Raw genomic sequence first — 22,135 nt, forward strand, 5'->3', positions numbered from 1 at the left:
TTGTTCATTAATATGTTGCCTCCCCTACACGGCCCCTCTTGCTAATTGCCCCCAGGATACCTGTAGGTCTCTGCTTTCTTCACTCCTATTTCCTATACTTATCACCTAGAAACACTCCTGTTCATCCTCCCTGCTTCCAGATCTGCTCTATTCATTAAAGGCTATGGGATCCCCTGTTCATTACAAACAATCATCATGGAATTCCTGATTTTTGGGTTTTGTTTGTTTTGTTTTTTCCATTAAGTACCTGTTTTACCTATTATGGTCAACTAAAGTCTAACTTTCCTTGAGGGCCTCAGTTCTCTCACAACCTATGGATGAGGAAGGATTGATATGCACTCTCAGACCAATGTTTCTCCTTAACATATTTTTTCCTGATGTTTAAGTCATTATTTATACTTTCCTTTATTTGTCATCTGGCTCTTGATTAACTCTTCCATCCTGCCTCTTCCTGTTTAAACCCTAATATTTTATGATTTAGTCATATTGAACCAGTTGAAGTTTTGGAATGTGCCCAGCCCTATCTTGTCCTTAGACCTTTACCCATGCTGCTCCTTTTGAGTGGCCTGAACTTCACCCCAGTTTCACCTTTTAATCTGTCAGGGCCAACCCAGTGTCATATTCCCTGGGAGCCTTGTTTCATCCCCCAATGTTGGGATAAATGTTCCTCCTAAGAGCTCTTTTAGCTACTGAGCTTAGTTTTGGTATGGACTTTATCATACCCTATTGCCAATTGCTTGTATCTATAAGCCAAGGGTCTATATGGGCTTTGGCCCCCAATCTGCAAAAAAAGAATGTTATTTACATTTTTAAGTATTGAAAAAACAGAAGAATATGCAGTAGAGGCCACATGTGGCCCACAGAGCCTGAAATACTTTCTATTTGGCTTTTTTTTGTTGTCGTTACAGAAAAAGTTTGCTAACCCTGCAATAAACTTGTGGAGAACACGGTTTGTGTCTTGTTTAACATTGTATTCCCAACACTCAGCACTCAGAACACAGCAGGCACTAAATAAATATGTAAAGTAAATTGATTACTTTCAACCAACTTTGAGGATATCCTCATACTTTCTCATTACCAGGATGGTGCCTGAGGTAGGAGGGTACTGTGGTGGGGTCAAACGTGAAAGGATGCAATGCTAGCTAGAAAAATCAGAATCAGGGTTAAGGGAAATCCAAAGGAAGAACCAGGAAGCATTAGTTCTAAAGTTACAGTAAAAAAGGAATGGAAAAGAGAATAGTGAAGTCAGGTTGCTGGAAACAAGAGTAATACAGGTTGAGGTGGTCAATATATTTCCAAACTCTCTCTGGACAAGTGAGAATGTGGCTCACTGGTCTGACCTGAGGCTTGGGCTGAGCCTATGTGGGGAGGAGGACTAAGCAGAGTTGCTCTAAAAGGAAAATTTATGGACAGAGCTGTGCAGAGAATTATTTGGTCAAATTCTGCAGGGGCAAGAAGGTAAACCATTTGGCAGCCTTTGATTACTGGGTTGCTATGTTTCATTGACTATGGTAGATGGTGGGTATAAATGAGCTGGTAGATGGTGGGTATAAACTCTGAATTCCTACACAGAAATCCCCCAACTACATGCCAAATTCAGATGACAGTGGAGTCCATGAAGGCACAAAATCTCACTGAAAATTAGTGCTCTGGTGCCTGGTATGGTTGGAAGGTGGGCACAGAATTTATTCAGTCACCACCAGGATAGGATAGTTATCTTCTTAGGGTGGGAGGAAAGGTTACAGATAAAAATCTAAGATAATAGTGTTCCAGGAACATTTCTAATATGAAGATAGTAAAAGCTCCTGTGAATCAGGTTCAATGTTTTCGTGACAGTCATAATGCCATAAAAAGCCTTTTTAAATATTATGACACACAATGAATTTTTATAATAATCCTGTTATCACCATTTTTAAAATAAAGATACTGAAATACAGCAGGTCAGTGTAATTAAAGTAATGGTAATACAATAATAAGAACAATGGATCTGTTGAGTCCTTACTATGTGCTGGTCACTATTCGGGTACTTTACATTGTTATTTCACCTAAACTTCATGTTCCACTGTATTATGCTGCCTCTAGTGTGAGGCAGAGCTAGACCTGAGAGGTCTTTCTGCCTATGCAGCCACGGCTTATAACCACCACAAGGGTACCATGGCTAGCCAGGTAAGATAAACTTCCCTATAGTTTCTTGACAGGGCAATGCCTTATTTTCCTAGAATCCTGCACTTATCTTCTTCAGCCTTATGTCATAATTGCTTCCCTTGCTGTGTTCCAGTCACAGAGGATTTCTAGTTCGTAGAATCTGCCATACCCCTTTCAACCACCTTGAGCCTTCACACATGCTTTAACTTTTAAGCCTGGAAGGGTCTTTGCCTGGGCAACTCCTACTCACGTCTGATATCATTAGCTGCAACATTAGCTCCTCAAGGATGTCTTGTCCTGATATCCCAAACAAGGCTAGGTCTCCCTTTTATATGTTCCTACAGCACTCTGAATTTAACGTTCATAGCTCTCTCTCTGATCTCTTCTGGAATTTTAGCCTATTTTAAGTATAAAAGCTTTATCCACATTTCACATTATTTTCTTGGAATAGATTCCTAAAAGAGGAATTGATAGATTAAAGGATAGAAGCCTGTTTAAAGGACTTGGTACACATTATCTAAATGCTTTCTAGAAAAGTTCTATCATTTTAAATGATTACCAATGTCATATAAATGCCCATCTTATCCTAATCTTTCTAACACAGAGTATCATGTTTATCAAATGTTGACTATATAAAATATTATCAATTACAATTATATCTTCTTTTTTTTTTTTGAAACCTAGTCTCGCTCTGTTACCCAGGCTGTAGTGCAATGGTGCAATCTCAGCTCACTGCAACCTCCGTCTCCCAGGTTCAAGAGATTCTCCTGCTTCAGCCTCCTGAGTAACTGGGATTATAGGCGCCCACCACCACGCCTGGCTATTTTTTTTTTTTTTTTTGGATTTTTAGTAGAAACAAGGTTTCACCATGTTGGCCAGACTGGTCTCGAACTCCTGACCTCAAGTGATCCGCCTGCCTTGGCCTCCCAAAGTGATAGGATTACAGGCATGAGCCACTATGTCCAGCCTTATATCACGTTTTATTTTTCATTTTATTCATTCTTAGTAGGATTGAAAATTATTTTATGAATCTACTAGTCATGTGGAGTTCAATTCTATGAATTATCTGCTCACTTATCCTTTATTCTACTGGGTATCTTAGATTATTTGTTTCTAATTGATTTAAAAGAGCTCTTTTAAAAGTAAGAATTATTTCAAAGGTTTTTTTGTCTGTTTGTTTTAATTTTATGATGTGTTTACCAGGCTGAAAATTAGAATTTCCATATAGTAAGTATGATTTAAAGATTTAGTGTAGTATCTTAAACTGGCAGAACTAGAAGGGGAAAGATACACGTTTGCATGTGCGTGCATGCATGCACACACACACACACACAATCCTGTTATCTATCTTACTGCCTGTCCCTGTCACAACTGTTACCACCCTCTGAGTGTCTCTGGTTTCTATCATGGCTTATTTTCCACGTTTAATCTGATCACCTATCTGATGGCCTCAATGTTGGTAGAGACAATTTGCCATGGCCCTAAGCATTGCTTCACACTCTTGCTTGTTATGCCAAGATTGTAAGGTATTGACTATTCTTTACCCATTTCTCAGTGTTGTGTGTGCAGATCTTCACCTGGAGGGCCCCACTGGTACTCTAAACTCAACATATCCAGAACCAGACACATTCCCTTCCCCTCACCCCCACAAAACTAGCCATTATTTTTCTGATTTGTATATTTTTTGAGCTTGCTAAGAACTGTAATCACAGATTCATTTCGGACTCTCTAGCTCTTCACATTCTACTAGCTGTGAAATTCTGCAAATTCAACAACCATAATGTCTCTTGCATCTATTTCTTCCTCGTCTTTCCTCCTCCTTCTCTTCTTCTTCTTTTCTTCTTTTTTCTCTTAACACTCCAATTCGTAGTCTCACAATCTCTCATTTAGATTATTCCTGAAATCTCCTGACTGGGTTTTCTTCTTCTAGCTGTTCCAAGTCAATAAACACTAACTGCAGATCACTATCCCTAAAGAACATTTCTGATCATATCACTTTCTTGCTCAAAAATTTTACAGCTCTCTGTTGTCTATAAAATACCGTCTATATTCGAGACCCAATTGACCTTTCTAGTTAACTTCCAATATTGCTATATATACTCTATATTCCAGTCAAATGACAATGCTGGTGTTATTCAAATATACCCCTTGATTTCTCACTTCTCTGTGTTTGTACATATTGTTTTCCCCTTCTTAGAATGCCCACGCCCTACTACCCAGAAGATCCTCCCACCAATGCTTGTTCAAATTCTGTTGACACTTCAAAGTTCTTATCAAATATTTCCTCTTGAATTTCACTAATAGAATTTTGTTTACATATCTTTTTAAGGGACTTAATCTGCCTCATTCTATAGCTTTTTGGTATTTTTATATTTTTGCCTGAGTAGAATAATGCCTACTTTAATACTTATGAACTCAAAGTTATTTCTATAGTAAATTTACCTTTCTTCAATATTTTCTAGAGGATGTGTTCGAATATGCACCTTCAGTCTTACACTGTCAAAATTATAAATGTCACCTTTTAACCAACATTATATGTGATAAATATTAAGTCCCTTTATTTGGTTGTTTCTCTTTCATTCATGTTCTTGACAAATGTTTATTGAGATTTACTACATGTCCAACACTATGTTAAGGGTTGTGGATATAGCAATGAAGAGAACAGGCAAAGTTCCTGTACTCAGAGAGCTGGTATTCTAGTAAGGGATGTGCCAAGAGGAAAAATAAAACAGTGGCACAGTGATAGCGAGTGCTGCAGGTTGGGGAGGGTTGTGAGGGTTTTCCTATTACACCTAAATTGGGAAGGAAAGGTGTCACTTAGAACATAATATTTTGACAAAGACCTGAAATAAACGAGGAAATGAGCCATGCAGGTATATGAGGAAAGAAAATTCCAGCGAGTGCAAAGGCCCTAAGATTACTGTGTGCTAGGTATATTCAGACTAGTGTGGCTGAAACTGGACAAACGAAGGAGAGAGTGGTAGACGCTGTAGTCAAAGCGACAGGTTGGGGGTGGTGGGGTGGCTAGATTAGGTAGTCTTATGGCCCATTATAAGAAATGTCTTCTACTCTGAAAGAGATGAGAAGCCAAGGGAAGGTTTTAAGCAGAAGGGTGATTTTTATCTGACAGATTTTTAAACGTTCCATAAGGCTTCTGTGTGGAGAACAGATCTATAGTAGGGAAAGGACAAACAGGAAAATTGTTAGGAAGCTTTTTTCCATTAATGCAGGTTAGAGATCATAGTGTCTTGAATCAGCCTGGTAGTGATGCAGGTGGTAAGAAGTGATCAGACTCTGGACATATTCTGAAGGTGCACCCAATTGTACTTGCTGATGGATAGGATGAGGGTATGAAGGAATAATAAGAGTCAAAAATGACTATAAGGATTTTGGCTTAAGTTACTGGAAGAATGGAAACTCCATTTAGAGAGGTGAGGAAGACTGCAGGAGAAGGTCTGGTAGAAGAAAAATTAGTTTGCATTAAGATATGTGTACAGTCCTGGAGAGCTGTCAAGGAAAGTAAAGGTTCTAGTTTAGAGTAATCAGTACACAAAGGGTATTTAAAGTCTTAAGGCATGATGAGACTATTTAGAGAATAAATGCAGACAGAAATGAGAAAAGATGTCAGTACTGATCAAGGGAAGTCCATATCTTACATGCTCGGAGAGGATAAAAGAACAGAAACTGAAGAGATGTAGCCAAAAGACTGGAAGAAAACTAAGAGAAAATGGTATCCTAAGAGCCAGGTAAATAGTTATTTGTTTGGTTTCAATAGTGTCAGATCATTAAGGCCAATGTGGTCAGATGACTTTCAAATTTCCTGGAGCATCAGCCCAAAATAATGAACTTATTCCTTAATGGGGGACTTTTTAGTACAGTTTCTGCAACACAATGGTTCATGATTCAGGATGATAAATAAAAATTATTCCACTTAAACATACCTTGAAAGAACATACTTGGTTACCAGAAAGGTTTAATCTTTCCAGTTGTTCATTGGAGTCAAGACATCGACCTTTAAAAAATAAGATGAAAAGAATTAAATTTATTATTTTACCTTCTGTTTATATTCTGTCATACTTCTGAGTTGTACGTAGCCATCATTTCTTGCATATAAACAGACTGATGGTACCATTGTATAATTAGTAATCACTGATTAATGAATAATATTTTCACAGGTTTCAATATGCTTTGCAAATATATCACAGAAAAAAGCCTAAAAGAAAAAAAAAATCTAAGCATATCCTTTTTATATTGATGAAAAATGACTATAGCATTATCTCAGATTCCAAATGAAATAGTACATACCAATGCTATTTATTAGATTTCCAGCAAGGTTGAGATCTTTTAAATTCTTCAAAGTTTGCAAACCCTAAAAATTTAGACAACATACAATTTAGAACAAATAATTAAAATTAACATTTACAAATCATCTCTGATTAATCTGGTTAGTTCTCCAGGTGCTCTGAGCACAGGGTACTTTGTGCATCACGAGCACAGAAGGAAATGAGTGCCTCCAAGAAGCCACCTTTGTTCTCTATACTGGAACTTAGAATTATTGGAGGAGAGAACAGGAAGCGGAGTAGAGAGGAAAAAAAGGAGGAGTAGGAGGAAAAGAATACATCACACAGAGTATATTTATAATCTTAGGCAAGTTATGTAACTTCTCTAAATCTCTTTTTTTTTTAACCTTCAAAGAAAGAATAACAATGCCTTACCTTTTAGGCTTGTAAAGAGTAAAGAAGGTAATGTATACAATATCCTCTGTACCTTATAAAATGCTATATACATGTTAGTTCTTTTTGACAACAATAATTGTACCAGTCATGAATAGTTTGGCCTTTAACCACAATATGATCTTGAACATTGCGGTTTAAACTCTACAGTAGTAATTGGTTTTACATATAGATAATTGAAATTATTATCTTACCTCAATATTTTTAATTGTATTGTGGTTCAGCCAAAGAACCTTCAATTTGATTAATTTCTCTAAATTTTCTATTTTGGAAATTTTATTAAAATATAAATATAGTTTTTCCAAATTTCTACATTCCTGAAGACCTTCAATTTTCTGTAAATGAAAAGGAGACTGAATAGTGTTAGTTTATGTTTTGCTATTAATCCTTCCAATAAAGTAGGTTTCTAAGTATATTTTCTTTTAAATATCATATTTTATTGCAAAATCAATATCCAGCAAAATGAACTGTTTTAAAAGAAAAAAATATATTCCATGTTTTCCACTTAAATACAACTATTTTCAATTTTGCATGTTCTCTTTAAATTTTAATCAACTCTATATCTATTTATATATGGTTATAATTATAATAATATTTATCATATATAATCATATATTCTATATTTCTATATGGTTATGATTATAATCATATAGAAATGATTATGATTATATGGTTATGATTATAACCATGTAAGCACATCATAATCCTAATGCACATACAATTTTGTGGGACTCTTTTTAAATTAAGACTAAAATGTTTTCATAATCCTTCAAATTATATTTAATAATTATGGAATATTTCATTAAGTTTATAATTGTCTGAAAAATTACCTGATGTATAGCATATTTATGTTTCAAATTTTTAGTTACAAATAATGCTGCAACAAGTAGCTTCATGCATATGGTTGTTTTCTGCTATTGAGTTACTTTTCTAGGATAAAATCTTAGAGTAGGGACTTCTAAGTCAAAACGTATGCCCCGTACATTTCCATGATGGCTCTTGATGTTTTGCAATATTTCTTTTCAAGATAGATGTTAGAATTTCAACACAACCAATAGTGTCTAAGTGGACCAATTTTATTACTAAGTAATACTGGCTATGATTTGATTTGACTACTAAAAAGTAGAATATGTTTATGTTTTAATTCCTTATTTCTGCTTTTCCTTTGCACAAATCAATTTATTTATTTATTGAACTTTTATTTTAAGTTCAGGGGTGCACGTGCAGGTTTGTTATTTAGGTAAATTTCTGTCATGTGGGTTTGTTGTACAGATTACTTTGTCACCCAGGTATTAAGCATAGTACCTGTTAGTTATTTTTCCTGATCCTTCTCCCACCCTCCACCTTCAGTAGGCCCCAGAGTCTGTTGTTCCCCTCTATGTGTCCATACGTTATCATCATTTAGCTCCCACTTCTAAGTGAGAACAGGTGGTATTTGGTTTTCTGTTCCTGTGTTAGTTTGCTAAGGACAATGGCCTCCAGCTCCATCCATGTTCCTGCAAAAGACATTATCTTATTCTTTTTTATGGCTGCATGGTATTCCATGGTGTATACATAGCACAGTTTCTTTATCCAGTCTACTACTGATGGGCATTTAGGTTGATTCCATGTCTTTGCCAGTGAATACTGCTGTAATGAACATACACGTGCATTTGTGTTTATGACAGAATTGTTTATATTACTTTGGTTATATACCCAGTAATGGAATTGCTGGGTTGAATGGTATTTCTGTTTTTAGGTCTTTGAAGAATCATCACACTGTTTTCCACAATGGTTGAACTAATTTACACTTCTACTAATAGTGTATAAGCATTCCTTTTTCTCCACAACCTTGCCAGCATCTGTTATTTTTTTGACTTTTTAGTAATAGCCATTCTTAGTGTGAGATAGTATCTCATCGTGATTTTGATTTGCATTTCTCTAATGATCAGTTATTTTAAACTTTTTTTCTTATGCTTGTTAGCCACATGTATGTCTTCTTTTGCAAAGTGTCTGTTCATGTCCTTTGCCCACTTTTTAATGGGGTTGTTTGTTTTTTTCTTGTAAATTTGTTTAGGTTCCTTGTAGAGGCTGGGTATTAGACCTTTGTCAGAGGCACAGTTTGCAAAAATTTTCTCCCGTTCTGTAGATTGTCTGTTTACTCTGTTGATAGTTTCTTTTGCTCTGCAGAAGCTCTTTAGTTTAATTAGATCCCATTTGTCCATTTTTGCTTTTGTTGCAATTGCTTTTGGTGTCAACGTCATGAAATCTTTGCCTGTTCTTATGTCCAGAATGATATTGCCTAGGTGGTGTTCCAGCATTTTTATATTGGGTTTTACATTTAAGTCCTTAATGCATCTTGAGTTTAATTTTGTATATGGTATAAGGAAGAGGTACAGTTTCAATCTTCTGTATATGGCTATCCAGTTATCCCAGCACCATATATTGAATAGATGATCCTTTCCTCATTGCTTGTTTTTGTCACCTTTGTCAAAGATCAGATAGTTTGTGGTCTTATTTCTGGGTTCTTTATTCTGTTCCATTGGTCTATGTGTCTGTTTTGTACCAGTAACTTGCTGTTTTGATTTGATTTGCTTTGATTACTAAAAAGGAGAATACGTTTATGTTTTAATTCCTCGTTTTTATTTTTTCCTTTGTACAAATCAATTTCTATCCTTTGCTCATTTATCTGTCTTAACCCATGCCTTATGCATATATTTCAATGAATTATTTTTCTAAAGCCAAAGAATTCGGAATAAAATATTCTGTGTAAGGTTTTATGTTTACACTTACCTCTATGCAGCACTCAGCAATCCAAAGTTCTTTAAGTTGCAAACAAGGCTCTAACCCTGAAATTTCTTTTATATCTTGAGCAACAATGGTAAGACTAGTTAAATTAGGAAATAATGATAATCCGACTATACGAGGATACCCTAAGAAAAACATCTCCAACTTTGATGTATCTGATCCTTCTTGTCCAACCATCTCATAAGATAAGCCATTGCACAAACACTGTTTTAAAGGAAAGAAATTTGGTCATTACCTATTTTATATAATCAAAAGATTACTTTTACCATTAGAAATTATAAATTGTCAATTGCACTGATGCCATTTTTGTAATCTCACGAGAGAAAGTTATATCACATATATGATTATTCTCTGCTTCCAAAAGTCACTAGGTAGAGGAAATCACTAAGTAACCCTTCCAGCTCTAGAAAGGAGCATAAAAACTTTCCATTTTCTATTGCTGCAAATGTTATAAAAAGAAATTTGACTTTGACTCACCAGTTCTTTAATTATTTCTTCTTGGTTTAGGTTTTCACTTTCAATCATCTTCCGTTAAAAATAGTGATCATAACATTATAACTGTTAAGGAAAATGAAAAAATGAAATAAATATTAAAGTCATTGTCATTCAAAGTTGAAATAGACCTTAACGCTACTAAGGTTGAACCACCCAACTGTAGTTTGAAATCTTCACATAGTACATTACCAAGTATCTGTATAAACTCTGAGGGGGTTTTCTGTTAGGATGTTATTTTTTATTTTAATTTTAAATCTCTCTTTCCATAATTCCTTCCCTTTTGTTGTCAAACCCCTTGGTATAAATTTTTTTCCACACGATGAGCCTTCAATACTTGAAGAAAATGGTCATCTCTCATCTACACTCTTACCTTACTAACAGTTGAAGTTGTTAGTTCTCTCACTATATACTCATGTTTCTCTCATTTGAACAGGCTCTGGTTGTCCTTTGTATTACACTGCGTGTCTAAAAGTGAACACAGTTCTCTAAATATACTTAGACTGCAAAGAGAAGAATCCTTAGGGCTTAGCAACATATTTGGCATAGTAATAAATGTTTATTTAAATAAATACTACAACTTCTCCTTCATTCTAGAGAATATGAACCAATTAATACTCAAGTAGCTTCAATAAAACTTAATCCAACTTTCATAATTTGTAATATTTTCTGAATATTATTCCAGATATATACTATCTAAAAAATATAAGAATCCTGCTTTTAATATAATGACCTGACAAGGAGAGATGCAGAAAATGGTATACAGTATAACCCCTTTCTTTACAATAGCAACTCCCCCATAGGCATGTGTGTATATATGTAAATGCATGTATGTGTATAATTATTGTCAGGAGAAAATATGGAAAGATATATACTAAGTTGTTAATATGAGTTTCCTTAGATGCAGGTGAAAGTTGTTGTGACTAGAATATAAATGTAAAGCTGGATGGGGATAGATCCAGGCAAAAATGGAAAAGAAGAAATTATACTTTTTAAAAAGCATGTTTAGAATTGCCTAGTTTGAGTGTATAGACATTTATTATTTCTACCATGGGTACACATTTGGACTGTTTCCAGTTGGGGGTTAAATAGTGCTTCTCTGAACATTTTGTCATACAGGTCATAGCTACAAATTTCTTTGGGATTGCTACCTAAAAGTGGAATGAGAAACAAACAACTATTGTTATTTGCAACATGAGTGAGTTTCACATAAACAAATGCTGAACAAGAGACACGCAATGAGTAATACTGTATGACTCAATTCATGTAAGATAAACAAACTATAGTATTAGAAGTTAGGATATTGGCTACCTTTCAGGGAAGAGCAACTAAGAGGAGGCAAAAGAGGGGCTTCTAGAGTGCTCATATTGATGTATTTTTTGATCTAGGTGCTGGTTATGTTCAATTTGAAAATAAAGTTAGATACCTAAGATGTGTGTGATTTCTGTATGTATGTTATACTTTAATGAAATTCTACCTAAATTTTGATTTTAAAGGCATTTATATGCTCATTTATATTCATTTATGCAAAATTATGTACATGTGCTGGCATATACATAAATTAAAATGTTAAGAAAAAAAGATGATGATTTGAGTCCGTGTATTGACCTATCTTCCCTCCCCAAATCCCACTAGAATGACTACAGAAATACGAAAACAAGAAAAGAATATAGCAGTGCTACAAAAAGAGCAATGATTGCCAGAAATACTGAGAAAGGTCTTTAAAAATGACAGAGACAACATCAGATTGAGAAAAAAAGCCCATCAACACAAACCAGAGTCTGTTCTCACACTGCTAATAAAGACATGCCCAAGGCTGGGTAATTTATAAAGGAAAGAGCTTTAATTGACCCACAGTTTCACATGGCTGGGGAGGTCTCAGGAAACTTATAATTATGGCAGAAGGGGAAGCAAACCATCCTTCTTCACAAGGCAGCAAGAGGCGGGATGAGAGCTGAGTGAAGGGGGAAGCCCCTTGTAGAACCATGAGATCTTGTGAGAATTCACTGTCACAAGAAAACATGGGGGAAAGTGCCCCCATGATTCAATTATCTCTCCCTAGTCTCACCCTTGAAATGTGGGGATTATTACAATTCAAGATGAAATTTTGGGTGGGGGCACAGCCAAACCATATTACAGACCAAAATTTAAGGTACCAGGGAAAGAAGTTTCACAAAACGATTCTTAAAAATCTTCAAATTGAGAGCAGAAGTGGTTGGGAAAGGGGTCGCTGTGTATTATATATAAGGGACCAAATCAAAGGAGTTTGAGAAACGTACCAGAAAATTGCACACAGTCTGTATTTGTACTCATGCTTTGTAAATTGAGGACATTGCCCTACCATGCTGAATGCTATGGTTTAAATGTGTCCCCTTCAAACTTCAGGTGTTGCCAATATGATAGTATTAAGAGGTGGGCCCTTAAGAGGTAATTTGGTCATGAGGGTTCCTCCCCTTCCAAATGGCATTAGGTGCCCATTAGCTGCCCATTTAAAGGGCTTGATGGAGAAAGTTCATCCCTTTTTTTGCCCTTCTGACTTGGCCCTGTGAGTACATACTGTTCCTTCCCTCCAGAAGAGGTAGACTTCAAGACATCATCTTGGAAGCAGACACCAGATGCTAATGCCTTGATACTGGACTTTCTAGCCTCTAGAATTGTGAGAAATAAATTTATGTTGTTTTTAAATTGCTCAGTTTCAGGTATTTTATTATAGCAGCACAAAATAGACTAAGACACTGAGTCAAGAAGGAGGGACGGGACCCCAGCTAGCACCACAAAGAAAAACACAGTCAGTAAATTATCCTAATACATTGGACTCTGTTCATTCATTCACTCATTGTTAATATTCATATTGAAGGCATAAGACAGAACCCCAGACAGAGAATGACAGGGGTGGGAGGAAAGAGAAGATCAAGACCTTATCAGATGATAATGTGGAATCTGGGCAAAGAAATGAAGGATATAAGGGAGTGTGAGTGTGAGCCATGCGGGAATGTAGAGAAAATGCATACAGGCGAAGGAAACAGCAAATGAAAAAAAAAAAAAAAAAAAGTTGGGGCGAGGGGCAGTGAGAGAGTATACGTGGCATATTTGCAGAATAGCAAGGAAAATTATGTGTCTGGAGTACATTGAGAGAAATAAATAATGGTAGGATGTGAGGTCAGAGTTATTTCAGGGTCAAATCATGTGCTATCTTGTAGACCTTTATGAGGATTTTGGATTTTATTATGGTAAGATGAAAAGCTATATGGGGATTTTGAGTGGAAGAGTAACATGAACTGTCATAAGTATTAAAAAGATCACTCTGGCTACTATGTTTAAAATAGATTGTAGGGTTTGGAGCAAAAGCAGGGAGACTAGTTAATGGGCAGTTGTAATAATATAAGTGGGAGAGGATGGTGATTGGAATAGGGTGGTGGTAGTGGCGGTGGTGACAGTGGTCAGATGATGGGTCTATATTGAAGGAAATGCTGTGCATTCCTTCCCTGCTTTCTATTGGCAATTGTGTCTTTATTCCATTCTTAGACAACCTCAGGATATTACAGCATAGGCTGCGAGAGAAGCCAGTCAAGAAAGCAACCTGAAAGAATTTGGAAGCTCCATCAAAGGCCCACACATAGATGCAGGCCACAGTCTTACCTCTCCAGATTTATCTGAATGGTGCACCAAGTTAAAAAAGTGTTTTGCAGCACCTCTACTCATGGGAAGAGAAACCCTTTTATACTGGATTAAAGTCTGTGATTACCAAAGGATAGCCTAGCTGCCCACCACGACACAAAGGACAAAGGCTTCCCTTCAACGCTCCAAATTCACCAAATGGTGTTCTAAGTTATCTTGCCTTTGTCCAAGATATCTATTGTAGAAGGAATTAAATCATTCTCTTTGTTATATTCAAAATGATGACATACACTAGGACCTAATTTTGGACTTTCTAATCTGTGTTTTTCCTTAGCTCTGTCTATTCCTGCACCAGTATCTGTTTTTGTTTGTTTGTTTGTTTGTTTTTTAAGATGGAGTCTTGCTCTGTCGCCCAGACTGGAGTGCAGTGGCGCGATCACGGTTCACCCTTAGCTTCACCTCCAGGTTCACGCCATTCTCCTGCCTCAGCCTCCAGAGTAGCTGGGACTACAGGTGCCCGCCACCACGCCCAGCTAATTTTTTTTTTTGTATTTTTAGTAGAGTCGGGGTTTCACAGTATTAGCCAGGATGGTCTCCATCTCCTGACCTCGTGATCCGCCCACCTTGGCTTCCTAAAGTGCTGGGAGGCGTGAGCCACCACACCCTGCCATATCTGTTTTAATTACTGTGATTTATATTGAAAATTCCCACCTCATGTTCTTTTTTGGCAGTTTCCTGGATATTCTTCCATGTTTTTTTCCAAATAAAATATATGATTATTTTGTATTTAGTTTTTAAAAATTCTGTTGGGATTTTGATTGAGGTTGCATTGTAAAGATTAATTAGGGAGAACTTCCATATTACAGTTTTGAGTAATCCTCAAGAACAAGGTATAGCTCTCCATTTATTTAAGGAGACTACTTTTCCTTGGAAGAAACATATGCCCATTTGGGATACAAATCTTACCTCTCACTTCAACTTATTTTCTCTTCATCAATGCCCTTATTTAGCAGAAAATCTTATTCTAATTCAACAGCTAATTAGAAAAATACAATTTAATTATAAAACCCCAAATTCTATAAGTTGCATAACTATTTCTGAATTACAAAGATGCTAGACCTTCCTGGTACTTACAAGTCTTGTATGCTTTCTCCAGTCACAAATGGACTCAAGGGTTCCAGATGAAGTTACTGAATTCATCAAGAGGTGAATGTCCTGTTGGCCAGCTTGTAACCACTCTCCTGCTCTTTGAAGCTCTTTCAGGGCCGGCCCATTTAAGAGGCTAAAGGTCTTCTCTGGTTCCCCCACAAAACCAGAAGCCACCAGGAACTTCTATAGCTTTTACACCTCAAACTGCATGTCTTGGATTAATCTTTCCACTTTGGATTGCTGCTGGAAAATTTCACCTAACCAGCATGGAGTTGAAGTCACTACAAATGTATGACCTCTAACTTCAGTTAGATCTTCAGCAACAAGCGTTTTATATTTTCCTCTCCTAGGAGAGTGGGACTAGAGACTCGAGATTCATGACACTACTGACTATTCTAACCTTTCACCACTCTTTTCAAGGTCTTTCTCTCTGTCTCAATAGATGATCTTGACCCCATTTTCATAGAGAACAGTGGTGCCATCAAATGTGTGTTTCTTATTTCCTTCCCCTCAAATATGTATTTTTCTTTTCCTTCTGACTCCTGTCTTAGTAGGTGTTCTTCCTTTTGTCCAAAACAAATCCCTTTTCCTATGTATTGATCCTGTCCTTATCTGTCTCTTTCAGAATACTGCTGTCAAATTTTCCTCTTTCATTTATTCCCAAATTTCCTTCTCAAGGATCTCTTTTATTTCTGTATATAAATATTAGGTCTTTCCTATATTAAAAAGTCTCTCCTATGTTCTTCTATAAATAGCTGTTTTTAGATACCTTTATGGTAAACCTTTTAGATAATCATTAGCAACACGTCACTACCTGCATTCAGTCCTGTATTCACTGCCGTCTAGACTGAGGACACCTCAAGACACTACAGCATGTTTTCACCAAGGTCAACAATAACCTTCTAATTGCCAAAGACAGTGGACATGTTTCAGTTCTCAACTTGACCCTGACATGGCATATGACAATGCTGATGACTCTCTCCTTTAAGTTTTCTTCTTTGGTTCAACTTTTCTCCTTGGCTTCTCTCTACTTGTTATTTCAAAGCTACTTTGTGCTTTTCTTTTCCCCTTTTTTTTTTGAGATGGAGTCTCACTCTGTCGCCTAGGCTGGAGTGCAGTGGCACAATCTTGGCTCAATCCAACCTCTGCCTCCCGAGTTCAAGTGATTCTTCTGCCTCAGCCTCCCAAGTAGCTGGGACTACAGGCGCGTGCCACCACGCCTGGCTAATTTTTGTATTTTTAGTAGAGACGGGGTTTCACCATATTGGCCAGGCTAATCTCGAACTCCTGACCTTGTGATCCACCCGCCTCGGCTTCCCAAAGTGCTGGGATCACAGGTGTGAGCCACTGCACCCAGCCTACTTTGTGCTTTTCAAACCAATTATTTTCTTCATTGTGAAAAATCCTTCTTTTCTGTGCAAAAAAAAGAAAAAAAATCCAACTGCCCACATGAAAAAGCTCCATCTGAACGTGCCAAAGGCATCTCAAATTCAGTGTGTTACTGTGTTCAAAACTGAACTCATTATTTTTTCCAACCAGCCTCCTTCTCCTAATGTATGCCTTCTCTTGAAAAATAACACCACCATTCTTCTATTGGTTGAGCTATTATCCTCAACCAATCTTTGACTCTATCCCGCTAGGTTCATTCACTCATTAAATCCTTCTGCACATACCTCTTAAAAGTCTGACCACATTTTTTTCCTTCTTCTCATTCCAACTGCTTCTGTCTTGGTTCAGGCCCTCATTACCTCACCTTAACTGGATGTCCTCCCTGTAGTCTGCCTTCCCTCAAGTCCATCCTCTGCACTACTGTGACAGCCTCCTGAATGGTAAATCTGCTCATACTTTACCCCTTTGGAAGCTATTCATGGTTTCCATGCTCTGACTCCTGCCTACCTCACATGCTCATCAACCACAGCCTCCACAGAGGACCCTAGGTTCAGGCCACAACTATCGTTCTCTGGAACTGAATGGGATGTTTCTGTACTTTGGCATGGGCTGTTTCCTCTCCCTAAAATGTCCTTTTCCCTTGGCTGTATGGCATACTCCATACTTCCCTAAAGATTTAAATCAACACTCTTCTCTCTGAAGACTTTCATTCTCTCTGGTAGTATTATAAGCATTCTCTTTCTTGTGATTCTGGTTAAGGCTTGCACATACTCTACGTATAGCACTTGTCACACTGTAAAGCAGTGTTTACGGGCCTTTCTTCCCTACTAGGTTACATGTTCATTGAGGGCAGAAACTATGAACCTATCACAACTTCACTGCCTGGCACATGCTAGGTGTTAAAAAAAAAAATTGTTTAATGGGTTAATTGTCATGCCACAGGCATATGGTATAATTTAAAGACATAATTGTTCTCCATGACCAGAGTACAATGATAGAGTATAAAGGACCATGTTTCTGTCTGCCATGAGCGTTGGTTAGGGTGTTATTCTGAGAAAACTCATTTTTTTTTTCTGCCCAGTAGAAGTCCTGTATGGGTCAAATTATTTCCTCGTTTGGGTATAAAAGGATCAGAATCCATCAGTTATCACTGACGGTCCAAATAAACCCCCTACACTCTCTAGACGAGCAGTGTCAGGTTTGGTCAGGGAGCATTTGGTTCTCCCAGCCCAGAACCTTAACTGGTGCAGTAAAGGCTGCATAGCTGGCTGTAGGCCACCCTCCCTTTCCTTCTCTTGAACTTTGTTCTGGTACCCTGACTGCCTCAATAAAGCCACCTCACTGTCTTTCACCATTATCATCACCATTGCACCATTACGGAGTTCCCTTGACCTCAACTTTGCTTCACTGGCGTCTTCCTCTTGGTATGGCTTGGAAGGAAAAAGAGGGGATCAAAGACTCCCGGGGCCCTGCTTACAGGTGATGTACGCCCGAAGGCCACCAGGTGACAGATTCTGACCTTATCAAGAGAGAGGATGGATTCCAGGGCAATCCGATTCAAGTCAGAGTCCACTCTGACTTCCCAATCCCTGTCTTGCAGCAGCAGGCAGGAAACCCTCTCCCGCCCCAGGCCTGGTGTGTACAGACTGCCTGTGGCGGTTGCCTCGGTAACCGGCTCTCCACCTCCGGCGACCTCCGGGTGGGGAGGGGGATAAAAGGGGCGGGGAAAGCGGAGGCTGACCCGGGTCTGCATCACGTGGTGGCGGCCCCCAACCAATCAGCGGAAGCAGGGGTCCAACCGGAAGACCCCCCGCTGGGGCTCCAGGGGAAACAGCTGGAGCCTCTCCCTCGCAGGCTTCTCTGTAACTGCGCTTATGTTTTCACGCGTTTTCGCCAGTTCGCGGAACGTGACTGAAAGCAACGCGTTATGGGCAAGGTGGCGCAGACCTATTCCTTGCGTCCTCCAGTCTCGCTCTCTCTCACTGAATATCTTTGACTCTCGGGTCCTGGAAACCCGGAGCCTCTCTGACCTTGAGCCCCGAGGGCGTGGCGCTGTGACGTCACAAGGTGGCGTGACAGCCGAGAGGAGCCCCGACCCCCAGCGCGGCATCCTTCCCGCGGCCAAAGGTGGCTGACCGCAGCCGGAAGCCGCTGTGCGCCCGGCGAGCCGCGTGGAAGGACGGCGCCGGCAAACGAACGCCCAGTGCGGTCCGGAGAAGAGAGGGACCTTCCGAGGGTCTTCTCGTCTTTCTCGGACAGGCTTTTGAGTGCCTTTTAAGCATTCCAAAATGTTCAGGAGACAACAGTTATTTACAAAATAAAGTAGAATTAAAAGGGGGGAAAGGGGAGACTTTTCAGAGTGGGCAGAGAGGCTGAGAAATGAACTTAGTAAAAGGCAAACCAAAGCAACCGCAGGTCTCATGTCGTTCTCTAGATCTGCGCTGTCCAGTAGGATAAGCCGCTAACCACAGATTGGCCCACGATCGCTTGAAATGTGGCTAGTCCAAATTGACATGTGCTGTAAGGTACGCATTGTATTTTGAAGGCTTAGTATGAAAAAAAAAAAAAAAAAACTTTCGTTATTAATCTTCATATTGATTATATGTTGAAATATTTTTGATACTTTGGGTTAAATAAAAAATATTGTTAAAATTATTGTTTCTATTTTGAAAATGAGGCTGTTAGAAAAATTTTTAATTGCATGTATGACTTGAATTATGTTTCTTTTGGACAGTGTTGCTCTCTTTTATGCGGTTCAGTCTGTTTGTGTAGAATAGTGATGTTCAGTTAATGCAAAATATTGTCTGTAGTGCTCTTTTCTGTCACCAGATGGCCACCTCATTAAATAGACTATAATTCTGAACTGCTTTCCCAAGAAAAAGTTCAGATTTTAGAAATATTCTCATTTAACAATTGTCAACAATTTCAGCATATTTACCCTTATTCAGTTAACTTTATCTGTAACATAGACCGTTCGTAAAGATACATAAACATAGAAAAATTAACTGGTTTCCCCTCTACATTCTTATTTCACAGAAAATTGTTTCTGTCATTAATAGATAATTAGAAATAAGCTAATTAAAATTATTTGTGGCTTAAGGGTTTCAAACTAATGCCAGAAAAGTCAGATTCATAGTTTTTACTTTTACTATTATCTTCTCTGAAATGTAGTTGAATAAGGTGACCTGCTTTGGGAGAATTTTCTTCATAAAGACGAATTAGAACATAATAGTTGAGATTTCTACAATTTTAGACATACAAATTTGATCAGAAACCAGTTGAGTGTATTATCTACACTGTTTCTTATTTCGAGGGGTCCAGCTCTTAGATGAAAGTATAGACATTATCAAAGAATATTTTTAGAAATCTACTGGGATTTTCCTGAGCAGTAAAAGACTAGGAGAGAGCTAACAGTTTTCTTTACATTATATAAACAAGTAATTTTAAGATTGTTATTATTCTAGGTAAAGTTCAAGGATTTGGCCGGTCAGCAATTGAGTCTGAGTTCTTGTATAACTGTAGACTTAATAACCATTGGTGACTTGCCAAAAGAAAGCCTTTGTCCACAGGGTAAGTCTTAAAAGAATCGCCTGTTGTTCACATATTCGAAATGTTATTTGATGCAAAAGATGCTTACAGTTAACAGCCATAGAAGCAATGCAAAAAGAGTGATCATTTTTGTTAATCTCCTTTTGTCACTTTAAAGTAGTTTTATCATAAGGTTTTATGTCTGAACAAAAAACGATGGAAACTGAAACTACTAAAGAGTCAAGCAAATTAAGTAATCATCTGATTGAAATAAGACTTCATTTCATTCACCTCTGATCATACTCCTAGACAAAAGCCAAGCCATATTAATTTAAATCTGTTTATTTATGGTAAAGGCATATTGAAGCTAAAAACAATTGGAAAGAGATATTATACCACTAGTTATAGCAAATTTACTATATCATATCCTGAATTAAAGAATCACTTATTTTAACGAAATAGAGGTGACTTTGCAGACCCAAATAAGAAAATCTTGAATTACATAGTTATTTGTTAATTATAACCTTTTAAATAGATTGTTAAATTTGTTTTTCAAAACAGCCCTATCCTTATTGGTAGAGAACTATGGAGAAATCTAATTTCAATTCTCCCTTTTAATAGTGCCTTTACTTCCAGAGAACCAAGTCTGGAGGTTTTAAATGCTAATTCAATTTTTATATTTGTGTAGACATTTGATCCTTATGTAAATGAGTCCTTTCCAGCTAATGATTTTATCTGTAAAATTTTACTGTTTCACATTTAAATTTGATATATCATAAAAATCACAAATGCAGCACTACTTAGGGTTTACTTTGGCACTGGAAGAAATAATTATGTGGTGCTTATAAAGTCATCAACGGAGCCCCTGTTGTTATTGATGCCTAGCAGCGAATATGTATTAAGATCCAATTAAAAGTTAGGGGTTGTTCTGAAGTAAAGTTTTAATTAGACCAACAGAATGCTATTTCTACTGGGTCTATCTAAAAATGCTAAATAGCCTTTGTCCCTGATTTGCTGATATATAATTAATGGACAAGCTTTTCTTAAAAGGCAGCCAGAATGGAATTTTAAGAAGGCATTTTGGCTGTTTCAGATACATTTGTATTTAGCTGTAAGGCAACAAATTGAGGATAATAAATTTAAGCGAGGATGGTAGTCTTAATTCCTTGGAGAGCTCACCGGTTCTTTGTGTCGGAGAAGTCTTTCCTCTCTTCCTCTTTTACTTTCTCTCCTTTAGACCTTAGGCTTATAACGTTGATTATATTTCTCAGGTTGAAGCACATCATCATCACCGGTCTATACAAGAGCGTTCTCTTATTTCTTCTCCAGTTTTTTTTATCCAGCCCCCACCCTTATCCCAACCATATTTAATGTTTCTTACATACTTTTAGTTATGTATTTATCTTTGAAAATCAGGCAGTGTTATTTGTGTGTCTATTTTTAATTTTCATAAGTGGTATCACGCTATAAATTTTTTTCTGATCCTTTTTTATTCCATGCTATTTTAAGATCTATCCATGTTTTTATATATTCATCTAGTTCATAGATTCCTATTGTCAGCTATGAGAGCTAGCTGGGATGCCAGTAGGAATATAGCACATTTTCCACTGTGTACTCTAGCTCCGTGTCTCTGTTGCTGGAGGTGAAGGGTAGAGCTAAATGGAGGGAATAAGTGGAAGCAGAATGCCACAGGACTGATTACCTTTAGATGGCTCTAGAAAGTAATCTTCAGGGTGTTTTGTTTTTGTTTTTGTTTTGTTTTGTTTTGTTGGCGTGCAAGAATGGTGTGTATGTTGAAAGGTTGTCAAATCATTAGTTAGGGTCTCCTGAGAAGTAGATAAGATTAGATTTGCAAAAGATATAGTGGGCAAAGAAGCAGAAGGTAGGAAGAGTCTTCAGACCACAGTGCAAATCTGATACCTGAGAAAGGAGAGAAGGAAGGATTGGATAGAGAGAACCTCAGACTATGGTGCAGTTCAAAGAAATGTTCTGCCAGGTTGGTGGGGAGCCCTTGAGCCAAAGTCACCTGTTGGAGGAGTTCTGCATCTAACTTGTATTGTGTTTCCTTAGTGTCCATTGTCAGTCACTGAATGCTTTGCTCTGCTCCCTGACACATTGGAAGCTGTCCCAGAGATCTTCCCTGTACAGATCAAAGCAAAGAGTTTGCCTTTTGATTCACGGGAGCAATATATGTGGAGGCTATATTTTCTGTTTTCTGTGCAGTGCTTTGTTTTAGGGGAAGGAATTAGTGAATCGATATGATGAGATAGATGGATTAGTCAGTTGTCATTAGG

The 22,135-nt window shown here is 37.6% G+C and overlaps 1 protein-coding gene across 9 annotated transcripts in view; it reads right to left on the bottom strand.

Moving 5' to 3' along the window:
- The window catches only part of LRRC9 (leucine rich repeat containing 9), a 147,632-nt gene extending 129,645 nt beyond the window's left edge, over positions 1 to 17,987 (bottom strand). For 4 of the 9 annotated variants that reach the window (XM_050797775.1, XM_050797770.1, XM_050797778.1 and 1 more), the window contains exons 1-7: positions 17,833 to 17,986; positions 10,531 to 10,625; positions 10,143 to 10,223; positions 9,651 to 9,869; positions 7,073 to 7,213; positions 6,451 to 6,514; positions 6,087 to 6,157 (exon numbers count right to left, since the gene is read on the bottom strand). In XM_050797775.1, coding sequence (XP_050653732.1) covers positions 6,087 to 6,157; positions 6,451 to 6,514; positions 7,073 to 7,213; positions 9,651 to 9,869; positions 10,143 to 10,190 — 543 coding nt within the window. In that variant the 5' untranslated portion in view covers positions 10,191 to 10,223; positions 10,531 to 10,625; positions 17,833 to 17,986. Of the gene's footprint in view, positions 1 to 6,086; positions 6,158 to 6,450; positions 6,515 to 7,072; positions 7,214 to 9,650; positions 9,870 to 10,142; positions 10,224 to 10,530; positions 10,626 to 14,909; positions 15,182 to 17,832 lie in introns of all 9 variants that reach the window. The other 5 variants (XM_050797771.1, XM_050797776.1, XM_050797773.1 and 2 more) reach the window with 5 other exon arrangements.
- Between the last annotated feature and the right edge of the window lie 4,148 nt (positions 17,988 to 22,135).

The sequence above is a fragment of the Macaca thibetana genome, chromosome 7 (assembly GCF_024542745.1).
Source record: "Macaca thibetana thibetana isolate TM-01 chromosome 7, ASM2454274v1, whole genome shotgun sequence".
NCBI classification, from domain to species: Eukaryota; Metazoa; Chordata; class Mammalia; order Primates; family Cercopithecidae; genus Macaca; species Macaca thibetana.